We start from the raw sequence: 12,127 nt of genomic DNA, 5'->3' as shown, positions 1-12,127 counted from the left end.
AAAACCACTTCCAACTTTGTTAGTATTTTGAATAAGGTTTTTTCTTTTTTAATTTTCATTACTTTTAAACCTTGCTTAATTTGAGATTCTATGGGGAAGGCAACTTTTTTCTATTCTCCATCTAAGTTGGACACAGTCAATAATTGAAGGATAGAAAGAATTTGAATGAAGAGGCATGGGCTGCTTGAGAAATCATATATACAAATCAGACTTCTGTATAGAATTGCAACTGACTAATGGGACCAGAAGCAGAAGCACGAGAGTGACATGAGCTCCTTTTGGAGATATATAAAGATTTGACTGTAGCATTTCCTCTGTGGATGGGAGCTATTTCTATGTCCTTTGTTAGTGGCACTAGTTTGGACATACAGAGGGAAGGGTCTTAGGGAATAGAGGAGATCAGATCTGAGGCTCTCCCAACATGAGCCTCCTGCTTCTGCTCTTCCCTCTGCAAATTCTTCCTTCCTCTCTACACTGAAGCATCCTGATAATAGGGAAAGAACTGGAGAAATCAGGGGAGGGTCTGCTCAGCCACCATAGCAGCAGGCCTGACCTCAGAGTAGCAAAACCACCAACGTTGGCACAGCCCTGTATCCTTCATTTATGGAGGCAGGCTGTGCTGGCCAAGAGGTCCAATGCCCAGAGACCAGGAGGAATGTAGAGAAAGGAAAACTGACCTGATTGTTCTCTTCCAGGAGCTGTGAGGGGACAAGATTTAAAGATTAGCATAGAGCAATATTTTTCAAGCATTATCAGTTAGATACTCTCTGAGAAATTTTCCAACAATCTAGCCACAACCACATCTTTAGTTTTTCTTCATTTCTTTGTCCCAATGTTAGTGCCACCTAAATGACTAAGATAAATACAGCCAATGGTTAACATAGGTTAGCATAAGGGAAGCCATGTTATAGAGGGGAACAATATTAGGACTATAAATGACCCTGATCCAAAGACCCTCTCCCCTTTTTCCTTGTCAGCAATGCTTTAGTTTGCATGTAGCCTAGAAAAGTACACTCCTGCTTGTGAGAAATATGCATGCTCTGCTATTTTTATAGTCTTGGCCTATATGTAGACATCCGTATTCCAATAAGCCAATAACTTTGTTCTTTAAGTTTTCCCAGGGATGTAACAACTTTCAGGAAAAAGGCCCTGCTGGTATCTATCACTCATGACAAGAGAAAGGGATGATCTGAAGTCTCAAGGACTATAATGTCAGATGGTCAACATTGCATGACCACCTCACTTCAGCCCACTTGCCCTATATAACTGCTTCAAAATGTTGTAGTTTTAAGATGGTTCTTTATGACACTAGTCTGCCATTTTCCCCCTTGCTGGAAAGCTGTAATTAAAAGACCCTTTCTCTCCTACTACCTTGCCTCTTGACTGTTGGCTTGTCTTTGTGGAGAGTAGAACATCCCTTTTGGCAGTTACAAATTTTATGACCACGATGGGACTATAATTCCTGCTCACAGGTAGTTGACCTCAGACAGGCAGCCTGACAGTAAGTCCCTAGCAGCTGCTGAGGCCCCTTCCGTCAGGGATTTGCCTTTCCTGCTTTCCTGTGCTGACACCAGCTGCCTCCTTAGGCTAACTGTGGTAAAGCGAGAAACAGCTACATCTGGGGAGTCCACAGGCTCAACCAGGAACAGGGTAAATTGCCTTGGGAATACCCAAGAATTCCCTTCCCTTCCATCTGGGATCTTGCCTTTTATGGTAGGGCCATCTGGGTGTGCTTTCAGAGTGGGAATAGTTGTAGGACTTTATCTGAAATCTGGGAACTATTTCATTAGTGTCTGGTTTATCTAGTGCTCATTTGTGTTTCTGTGTCTGTGTGTATGCGTAGAACAAGTCAACTTTGTGTAATAACAATGGGAAGTTCGCCATCAGTTCTTGGGGCAAATTTTGAATAATTGGTCTGATTATAGCTATGAGCCAAGGACTAAGAAAAAGATGATTTTTTACTGCGACACTGCCTGGACACAATATTCCCTAGGTTCAGGTGAGAAATGGCCAGTTAATGGCTCACTGAATTGTTAACCATCTTACAGCTAGAGTTGTTTTGCAAGTGAGCTGGTAAAGATGATGAGATCCCATATGTCCAGCCCTTTATGCTATTATATCAGGATAAGGAAAGAGAGGGCAAAGATTTCCTTATGGTACAAAGAACAAAAGGAGAAAGAGGACTGGTTTGACAAGGAACTCAGGAGGAAGAGAAAGATATGACAATCATTCAAACCCTCAACCATCCCCCTGCAGCACAAGCACAAACAGCTGCCACTGCTCCTCCTGCTCCTCAGCCCCAAGAGGCTCCTTTAGCCATGGGAGCTGAGGCCTCAACATCTTACAAGGGAAATACTGAAAAGGACACAGGCTAGCTGGCTGGGTTTTACCCCCCAGGACTAGACAGGGAACACAATTGGCCAGGTGCTACCCCCAGAGCTAGGCAATTTTCCTTAAGGCAATAGCCAATAGGAGTTAATGCTGACGGACAATCTGCTGGTTTCATATGGATGAATAACCCCTTCTCCACCTCTCATCTGTTCAACTGAAAAAATAACAACCCACCCTGCCAAGAGGACCCCAAGCAAATGACTGACTTGTTCTCTTCCATTTTTGCCATTTATTATCCGTCAAGGGCAGACATTCATATTCTGATAAATATGCTGTTAATTGGTGTTGAAAGGAGATTGGCATTACATAAAGCTAGAGAAGCCACTAGATTCCATGTGGAAGACCTCAATAACACCTTTGAATCTAATGTGGCTGTCCCATTAGTAGAACCAGATTGGAACCCCAAAGAAGCGGGGGGCTGAGCCCAAATGGAACATTTTAAATGGTGTATTCTGGTGGGCCTCAAAAAAGGGGTTCCCAAACAAAAGAATCTAAATAAGATTCAGGGACTGCAACAGAAACCTGATGAGGACCCCTCTGAATTTCTGGAAAGAGTTTACCAGGCCTACGGGCATTACACCAGCTCTGATCCTGAGGCCCCTGGAAACCTCAGGATGGTCAACATGACTTTCTTAGGGCAAAGCGCCCAAGACATTAAGAGAAAACTGCAAAAATGGATGGGGTTTTAGCAATGGACCATTCTCAGCTTATACATATTGCTTTTATGGTCTAGAATAGCTGAGAACACCGAATTAAACAAGAGGGCGTGCCAGACAATTGCCACCCTCCTGGCCTCTGCCTTAAGTGGCAAGAATATAAACTACTGGAAGAAGAGACTGGGACACCAGGTAAGCACCCCCTCAGGAAAAATCAATGTTCTTATTGTAAGCAGGAAGGATCCTGGAAAAAAGAGTTTCCTAAGAGAAACAAAACCTCCCCCTAGGTGAGAAAACTAAGGAAAAAGCCCCCTTGATGGTGGAAAAGGATCTTTGTTCTGACAAAGATTGAAGGGGTCCTGGGGCTCCTTTGAACCTAAAATAACCTATTCATATTTCTCCCCACAGGAGCCTCAGGTAAAATTGTCAGTGGTGGACAAACTGATTGATTTTCTAGTAGACACTGGCGCCACCTACGCTGTTTTAAATACAAAACTGACCAAAAAATCAACCAGGTCAACTCCGATAACTGGGGTTTCTGGCAAAGTCCAACATCAGTCGTTTGGACAGACGTTAGAATGCCAAGTGTGACATCCTTTAGAGTCTCAGGTGATTCGCCTGGGAAAGAAGAAACCTGAAAGGATGGCCATATAAAAGTTCAAAAGGGCTCAATTTAAGCCTACTTCAGGGAGATACCCTAATCCACAGCAGGGCAATAAGCAATGTTTTGTCCCAGGTGAGATGAGTTTCTTGACAGATTTTAGCAATGTTCTTTTTTTAGGGTGTGATTCGTTTTTCCAGTGGATTGAAGTCTCCAAGCTGAATGCCATTCTGATAGATATCCGAAATGTCAGGTTGCAAGTCTCTTCAATCCTGAATCCGGCCACCTTGCTCCCCAATGAAACTTCACAAACAACAGACCATAAACTGTTTACAAGTTATAGAAATGGTTTATTCCAGACCACCAAACCTAAAAGATCAACCATCTGAGGACCCTGAACTGGAACTGTTTACAGACGGCAGCAGCTTCACGGATCAAGGTCAGAGAAGCACCAGATATGCAGTTGTGACCTTACATGAGACTTTAGAAGCCAAAGCCCTACCTCTAGGAACCTCAGCTCAGAAGGCAGAAATCACAGCCCAAACCCGAAACTTACACGTATCTCAGAGAAGAAAGGTGGACATTCATACAGATTCCTGGTATGCATTTTCAGTGGTCCATGCCCACAGGGCGATAGGGAAAGAAAGGGGACTCTTAGCTGCTGATACAAAAGAAATGAAACATGCTATAGAAACATGACAGTTATTAGAGACAATTAATGAGCCCTTGCAAGTGGCCATAATACACTTGGTCACCAAAAGGACAAAGCCCCTGTCGCTAAAGGAAGCCACCTGGCTGACCAAGCAGCCAAGAAAGTGGTAAAAGGCTCTGCCATAATTGGCCCTTTGCTTCCTCAAATAAACTTGTCTGAATATCAGCCAGCTTACTCAGACAGGGACTTAGAGTGTGCAAGAGACTGGGATTTTACCTCAGACCCACAGGCAGGCTGGAAGATTATAACCAAGAACTAATTCTTGCACCTGAAGCTCTCCTCTGCCCACTCCTAAAATGGATGTATGAGAACACCCATTATGGAAGAGACAATACATTGGGTTAAAAAATATATTTGGGACCTAATTTTAAAAAGACTGTGCAACAAGTAACTACTAGTTGTATGATTTGTGCAAAAAATAATCCCAAAAGTGCTCCAGGGCCTCAACAATTAGGAGTCTAACACGTGGGGGAACGGCCAAAGGAAGACTGGCAGATAGACTTCACCTAAATGCCCTATGCTGCTGGAAATTACCCATATTTACTGGTATTGGTGGATACCTTTTCTGGGTGGGTAGAGGCTTTCTCCCCATCCAATTGGAGAGGGCCACTGAAAGTTGTCAGGGTTCTATTAAAGGAGATCATTCCTGGATTTGGCCTGCCTAATATCTTACAGAGTGACAATGGACTTGCTTTTGTTTCTCAATTCACTCAGCAGGTTTCCAAGGCGTTAAATATTAAATGGACACAGCATTCAGCTTGGAGACCCCAATCCACTGGAAAAACGGAAAAGATGAATCATACCCTAAAAAGAAATATTGTTAAAAACTGTCAAGAAACTCATCTCATTGGGGCGGACCCGGTGGTGCAGTGGTTAAGTTTGCACGTTCTGCTTCGTCGGCCCAGGGTTCGCCTGTTCGGATCCCGGGTGCGGACATGGCAACACTTGGCAAGCCATGCTGTGGTAGGCGTCCCATATATAAAGTAGAGGAAGATGGGCATGGATGTTAGCTCAGGGCCAGACTTCCTCGGTAAAAAGAGGAGGATTGGCAGCAGATGTTAGCTCAGGGCTAATCTTTCTCAAAAAAAAAAAAAAAAAAAAAGGAAAAAAAGCCCCACTCATCTCACCTGGGACAAAGTGTTGCCTATTTTCTTGCTGTGGATTAGGGTGGCTCCCTGAAGTAGGCTTAAACTGAGCCCTTTTGAAATTTTATGCAGCCTTCTTTCTCAGGCGAATCACCTGAGACTCTAGCGGATGTCACACTCAGTTTATGTCAAATCATTAAGTGCTATACTAACTTCTATTCAAGAGTTTGCCTCTAACAGGTCAGCTTGCCCATCTGATGTACACCTCCATCCTTTCCATCCTGGTGACCGAGTACTGCTGAAGACTTGGATGGAACAAGGACCTGAAAATCAACTAGCTGCCAGATGGACGGGCCCTTTTGACATACTGCTGACCGCACACTCATCTGTCAGGCTCACTAGAATAAAAGTGTGGTTACATCACTCTGAGATAAAGGCAGGTCCAACCTCACAGGAAAGTACACCTTGTAATAAAAGGCATACTTAGCAAGTCAACCCCCTTAAAGAATTAAAATATGTATTCAAGAAAAAAACTTAGCCTTTTATATTTGTTTTCTCTTCTGACTATTACTGTAACCTGGAAAAGCAGTGCTTTGGTCCGTATCACTCAGGTTATTGCAACTTCTACTAATGTCACTAAATGCTGGGTTTGCCATCCCAAGCCCTCTTCTGTTTTTGAAAATCGGGATCTGTTGGTCTGCCCCATATGTAATTTTTCCCAGGTTCCTCCAGGTTAGACCAAAAGGCCTATAATCAGAAGAGTTATATATTGGGTTAGAATAGCCCAGTTCTCAGCTGAAATACAGGGAAATATTACCTGCTTCACTGTACCCTTAAAGAGAAAACTGCACAAATATGTCTTCTCCAGAAATCAATACGTTGCCCACATGTACAACTTCCCCAATTGAAATTCCCACATATGGATTTAGACAGCAAAAATTAAGAAATTCGTTGATGTTATTTTCAAACAAGAGCTCTCACTCATGAACTCAAATATCAGACACTAAGCCTCCCCAGATAATTCAAATAAAAATGGTGCTCAGTGTAACACCTGGCAACAATGTTATCCTACATTGTGCCTTACCTTCTACTTCCCCAATGGGCCCTGTTATCTGGTTTAGAAAAATTGAAATGGGCTATGAACAGTTCTTCCATTTTAATGGACACCATTTCCCTGGGGTCACAAGTTGCAGATACCAATAAGAGAAATAATGTGGATTTTTCAATCCATATTAACAATGTCACCTCCCTGGATGCTGGATTTTATTTCTTTATGAAGTTTCAAAAAGGCTTGTGATTAAATCTGGCATAGATACACAACTTATTATAAACACCAAACCATCCTTGTCTGCAATAAAAATCACTCCTAGAGAACCTACAGACTCAAATTTTCCAGGTCACAATTGGGTGAAAAATCCTGCACTGGCCATCAGCACAGACATTGACCATATGTATTGTACCCCTAAAGGATATATATTCATATGCAGTCATAATGGAATCACCTGGGCACACAACTGTCTATGGAGTAGAGCAGACTCAGGACAACATCTATAGGGCACCCTAATAATACCTTTTAATTTATGCTCTAATGAAGAAACTAAACATAGGGCAAACTCCCTAAAACTGCTCACTAAATTCAGCAGAGATTTTCCTTGTGGAATTCCTGATGGGGATGCTTATTTCTTTGGGTACCTTCTGTTACATTGGTGGGGAGTTGCAGCCCACCAACATCTCGTACTCTTGAAATGACAGCTAGTGAAACAGCTTTAGCTCTTGCTAATTTACAAACCCCTCTTGACTCTTTAACCAAAGTCATCTTGGATAACAGAACAGCTCTGGATGACATCCTTGCAGAACAAGGCGGTGTGTGCATGGTCGCTAACACCACCGGCCGTGCTTGTATCAATACTTCTTCCCAAGTAGAAGCCAGTGTTAATAAAATAAGAGAACAAGCCACCTGGATACAAATGACCTAAAATCATAAAACCCCTTTCCTGTCAGGAACAGGTGACTGGTTTACTAACCTTTTCTCCTGGATACCAGCAGGAATTCAATACATTCTTGTGGGTATCATAAAAAGTGGCCTAACAGTAATATTAGTAGGTTTAGTAAGATATTTAGCCATTAAAAGTGGAATAAAATGTATATCCACCTTAACCACCAAAGCTTCCAAGTCAATAGTGCAACGGTTCCCCCTTAGACACCCCTGGCTCATTTTTAAAAGAGAGTAAATCTATCCCATGCCATGGTGCCCACATGCCACCCACCTTCAGCAGGAAGTAGCAGACTGGACACGACGGCCCTATTATCTACACCAGCATATGCTTATGCCCTGGGGTGGAGGGATACAACTGACAGGGGAGAAATTGTTAGTGCTGCTTAAATAGCTAAGATAAATACAGCCAATGGTTAACATAAGTTAGCATGAGGGAAAGCCATCTTATAGCAGGGAACAATGTTAGGACTATAAATGACCCTGATCCACAAAACATCCCCCCCTTTTTCCTTGTCAGCAATGCTTTAGTTTGCACGTAGCCTGGATAAGTACACTCCTGCTTGTGAGAAATATGCATGCTTTGCTATTTTAATAATCTTGGCTTATACGTAGACCTCCCTATTCCAATAAGCCAATAACTTTGTTCTTTAAGTTTTCCCAGGGATGTAATGACCTTCAGGAAAAATCCTTCTGCTGGTATCCATCACCAGTGACAAGAGGAAGGGATGATCTGGAGTCTCCAAGACTACAGCACCAAATGGTCAACATTGCATGACCACCCCCCTTCAGCCCACTTGCCCTATATAACTGTTTCAAAATTTTGTAGTTTTAAGATGGTTCTTTAGAACACTAGTCTGCCATCTTCCTACTTGCTAACAAGCTGTAATGAAAAGACCCTTTCTCTCCTACCACCTTGCCTCTTGACTGTTGGCTTGCCTTTGCAGATAATAGAAGAACCCTTTTGCTGGTTACATCAATTCTATACCACCTATAGCCCCCAAATAAACAAACAAAAAGTAGTCTATAATTTATTTTATAAACTTGATTGATTGTATTCACAACTCAGTCTCATCTCTTTGCTGTTGCATACTTCATTCCCTCCTTCTCTTCTCTAGCTAAAAAGTAGCAATGCAGAGGCAGAAAAGGGCTTGGAGAAATGGTTTATCCTCCTCCTCATTTCTTGGACCTTCTTCCTCCTACTTTTTCAATCTCTGATTCAATATTGGCTTAAAATCTCAGGAAGGATGTCATGTTTCTCAGTAGGTCTTCCCTCACTCGCCTAAGTTTTGGAAGTAATTTTTTTATCTGAGGGTCTTAGAGCTGTGATTTGGCAGAAAGAAAAATCCAAGCTTCCTATGAGATGAAAATTAAATGGGTGACATTCTCGACTTGCTCTGCTAGTTTTAATCAGAGCCTTTGGTTTTCCTGGTGATAAATAAATAGCAAACAATAGGATATATTGGAGTATATGAGGAAGCAATTTGGTGTAAAACTAATTCGGTCTGATCTTATTTTTCCAAAAAGGCCTGATGTGGCCGTTGAATATGCATTGTATATCTGCTTTAAGTATTTACTATGCCCAAAAGACAAGACCAATGCCCTTTAAGATAAAGATGTAACTTTCCCCACATTGGCATTTCCTTAAGGATAAACATCTCTCCCTACACTAGGAATTAATTCTTGGCCTGCTGCGTTCACCTTATGACCACCCAGCTCAAGACCACAGACCTGCTACCTGCTGTGTGAATGGCTGTGCCAGCAAACCAATCTCGTGATTATTGTAAAAGGGATATTCCAATCATACATGATACATACTATTTGATAGCATATAACTACTGTGTCAACTCCCGCTTCTTTGGAGTGCTCCATTCCTTCCTGAAACGACTCTCCCAGGCTATATGCCCCTCAGATCTGGTTCATAATAAACTCACCCTAATTTTGACTTACACATTGGTTATGGATTATGTTACCCAACACTGGGAACCCAGCTCTGCTCATTTTCATTCTCCTACTAGCTGTCTCTGAACTCTAAGTGGAAGTGGAGACAAGCGCCTTTGTTGTTCCCCTGGCTGACATTAGAAACTGAGGCCCCTGTCCCAGTCCAATCATCTACTCACCCAGGATGAGCAGCAGCAGCCACAGATGCATGGTGACCTTGTCCTCACTGAGGGCAAGGAAAGTCTGTCTCATGAAAATCCAGCATATCTTCCATCCACACAGGAGGACAGGAGAGTTGCACTCAGATGAATTCTGCAATAATTATAAAAGGGGAAGTAAAGAATCATGTCTTGCCTTGGGTTCTAAAAATATTAACATGGCTAGCTTCCTAAATTCTGTTTGTATTTCAACACTGGCAACTGTGCACTTTTAGATATTGGTGGTCATCTTCCAACAGTTCAAGTCTCTCAGGAGAAATCGCCAAAGTTGTGCCTGGGTTCTCGGAAAATGCCAAACTGTAGATTTGCTAGTATTCAAACAATATTTTCTTCATTTTTCAAATGGAAAACCCCTTTATTACCAATTCACAAAACCTTTGGTTCCACTGAGGCTCCTAATATAGACACACCTGGTGAGGGTGGTGTCTTACTATGATTTATGGTGTTAGTCATACAAAGTGTCAAAGCAGACGCAAAAGCTTTTTTTATATTTACATAAGCTGACGTGAAGCTGCTGAAGAGGAAAATAATAGAAAAGCACAGATTAGCAAAAGGGGCTGCCACTAAGTCTCCCAGATACGTGTAAATTAAGAGATAAAAGAATAACCATACAAATAGGATCTTGTCTGGTGCTGGTCACAGCCTATGGATGAGTAATGCTGTGGTTCTTACTATGACTACAAGATGCCTTCCTAATTAACCACAATAAAATGTTGAAAAAAAAAGGTTTGCTTACTCATAGGTCTTGAGAAGGACACAGCACACATGGGGCTACATAGTGAGGTCACAAGCCTGGCACTCTGCTTTTATGGAGGTTGAGAGTGGGGGCCTAGGGTGGTGAATTTAAAACTTAAGACTGAAAATTTAAAGCAAGGGAAGAGAAAAATCAAGCCACCCAAATGGCCAGCTGCCAGAAATCAACGAAGATCTCTAAAACAAAGGACTCTAGGAGGCTGGGCTCAAGGGATGGCGGGTGGTGTGGCTCTTTGTCTGGTGGCTGGCAATGTATTTATTCAAGACTGCCATCTTTGAGGTGTAGGTCTCGGCAATCAAAGCTTAAGGGAGTCACTTGCACTAGAAAAAGGCAAAAACAGCTTACACTGAAGAAGCCCTGTTTTCAAAGCCAAAGTCCTTCTCAGAGATACCTCCCATGGCCTTGTGGTCAAAGAGGTCTCATTTGACTATTTTCTCTTTCAGGCCCCTTTGTGCCTTTTTCACAGCACTTATTTTAATCTGTAATTATTTCCTCTATTTTCTTACTGTTTTTGTGTCTTCTCCCTGACTAACACTAACAGCCCATGTTTATCTTATCCACCATTATATGCCCCTTGCCTCTAACAATTCTTTCTTGAACGTAGGAATTTAATAAATATTTTTGAGGGACTGTGAGAAAGTCTGGACCAGTGTTTCTCAACATTTTTTTCACTATCACTCCCTGAAGGGGCCTTTTTTGACAATTTTATGTAGCCAACTCCCTCCTCCATGAAACATTAAGACCACAGATATACTGTATATATGTTTATGTACTGTATACATACCTATGTTTTATACATAAAAATAAGACATTTTTCACCTCACAAGAAACAATTTTTGCTGCCTTGAGGATGATATTGTTACTGGACATAAACACAGGTTCTTTACCCATCACACAAGAAGAGTCAAATAAAAACTGGACTGCCAGGCTTATGTCAAGGAAAGGGTTTTTATTTTATTTGATATCAGCTGGGAGAAGAGAATCAGCCCCCAAATTCCTCTCATCTCCCTGGAAGATGGGAGGCAAGGGGTTTTAAAGATTGCAAGGAATGTGGCTGCTTGTAGGGAGGGGGAGACTGTGGCCTTGCTGGTTGGCACTTTCCCACCAGCCTATATTTGGCCTTGTGAGGCTTCTTTCAGGGAGGAAGGTGGTGAGATAAGGGAAGCCACAGGTGGGAGTCTTTGATCGTCTGCTTCCATGGTGGGTGGTAGATTCTGGTACCAGGAATCTGCAGAGTTGGGGTCTGGGAAGCTTCAGCTTCTTGATATGCTCTGGATATCAGTTTCCCTGTAATAAAACTGTTGATAAGGGGCATAGGTTGATTCATCTCTTTGAACCAGTCTCTTACTAAGGCGGTGATGCAGGTGGGCCCCCAAGTTAGGCCAACATTGTGTAAGTAAGTAATCACGTATTTAATAAGAAGTATTTCCAGATAAACAAAAAGAAAAAACAAGGTTAATGGTTCGAGCAAGTTATAAACCAGCTCCTGAGCCCAGGGGCCAGCCAATCAAGAAGATTTCTAGAAGTCAGTGTCAAAGCATCTTTTGCAGTTTGAAAGGTCTCTGATGGTGTCACCAGGCACTCAGGTATATTTCTGAGTGGCTAATATAGCAACAGACGTGAACATTTTTTAAGTTTATATCAAGATGTTCAGCTTCAGTTTGCAGGACTTCAGGAAAAAGGGTAGGTTCAGTTCTCAATGATTCCAAATGAAAATGATGGGAAAAATTGAAAATGTTAGTTTGGAGATTTGTAGACAGATATTTCAGGAGACTA

At 42.2% G+C, this 12,127-nt stretch overlaps 1 protein-coding gene across 2 annotated transcripts in view; it reads right to left on the bottom strand.

Annotated features, from left to right (window-relative positions):
• The window catches only part of LOC103559223 (Fc receptor-like protein 3), a 29,594-nt gene extending 19,722 nt beyond the window's left edge, over window positions 1-9,872 (bottom strand). The window contains exons 1-2 of one of the 2 annotated variants that reach the window (XM_070608478.1): window positions 9,559-9,872; window positions 678-698 (exon numbers count right to left, since the gene is read on the bottom strand). In XM_070608478.1, the coding sequence (XP_070464579.1) occupies window positions 678-698; window positions 9,559-9,631 (94 nt within the window). In that variant the 5' untranslated portion in view covers window positions 9,632-9,872. The remainder of the gene's footprint in view (window positions 1-677; window positions 699-9,558) is intronic. The other variant, XM_008532662.2, reaches the window with a different exon arrangement.
• Window positions 9,873-12,127: the final 2,255 nt, after the last annotated feature.

This window comes from Equus przewalskii, unplaced genomic scaffold (assembly GCF_037783145.1).
Source record: "Equus przewalskii isolate Varuska unplaced genomic scaffold, EquPr2 ChrUn-7, whole genome shotgun sequence".
Classification (NCBI taxonomy): domain Eukaryota; kingdom Metazoa; phylum Chordata; class Mammalia; order Perissodactyla; family Equidae; genus Equus; species Equus przewalskii.
This window is presented reverse-complemented; position numbering and strand designations above follow the sequence as displayed.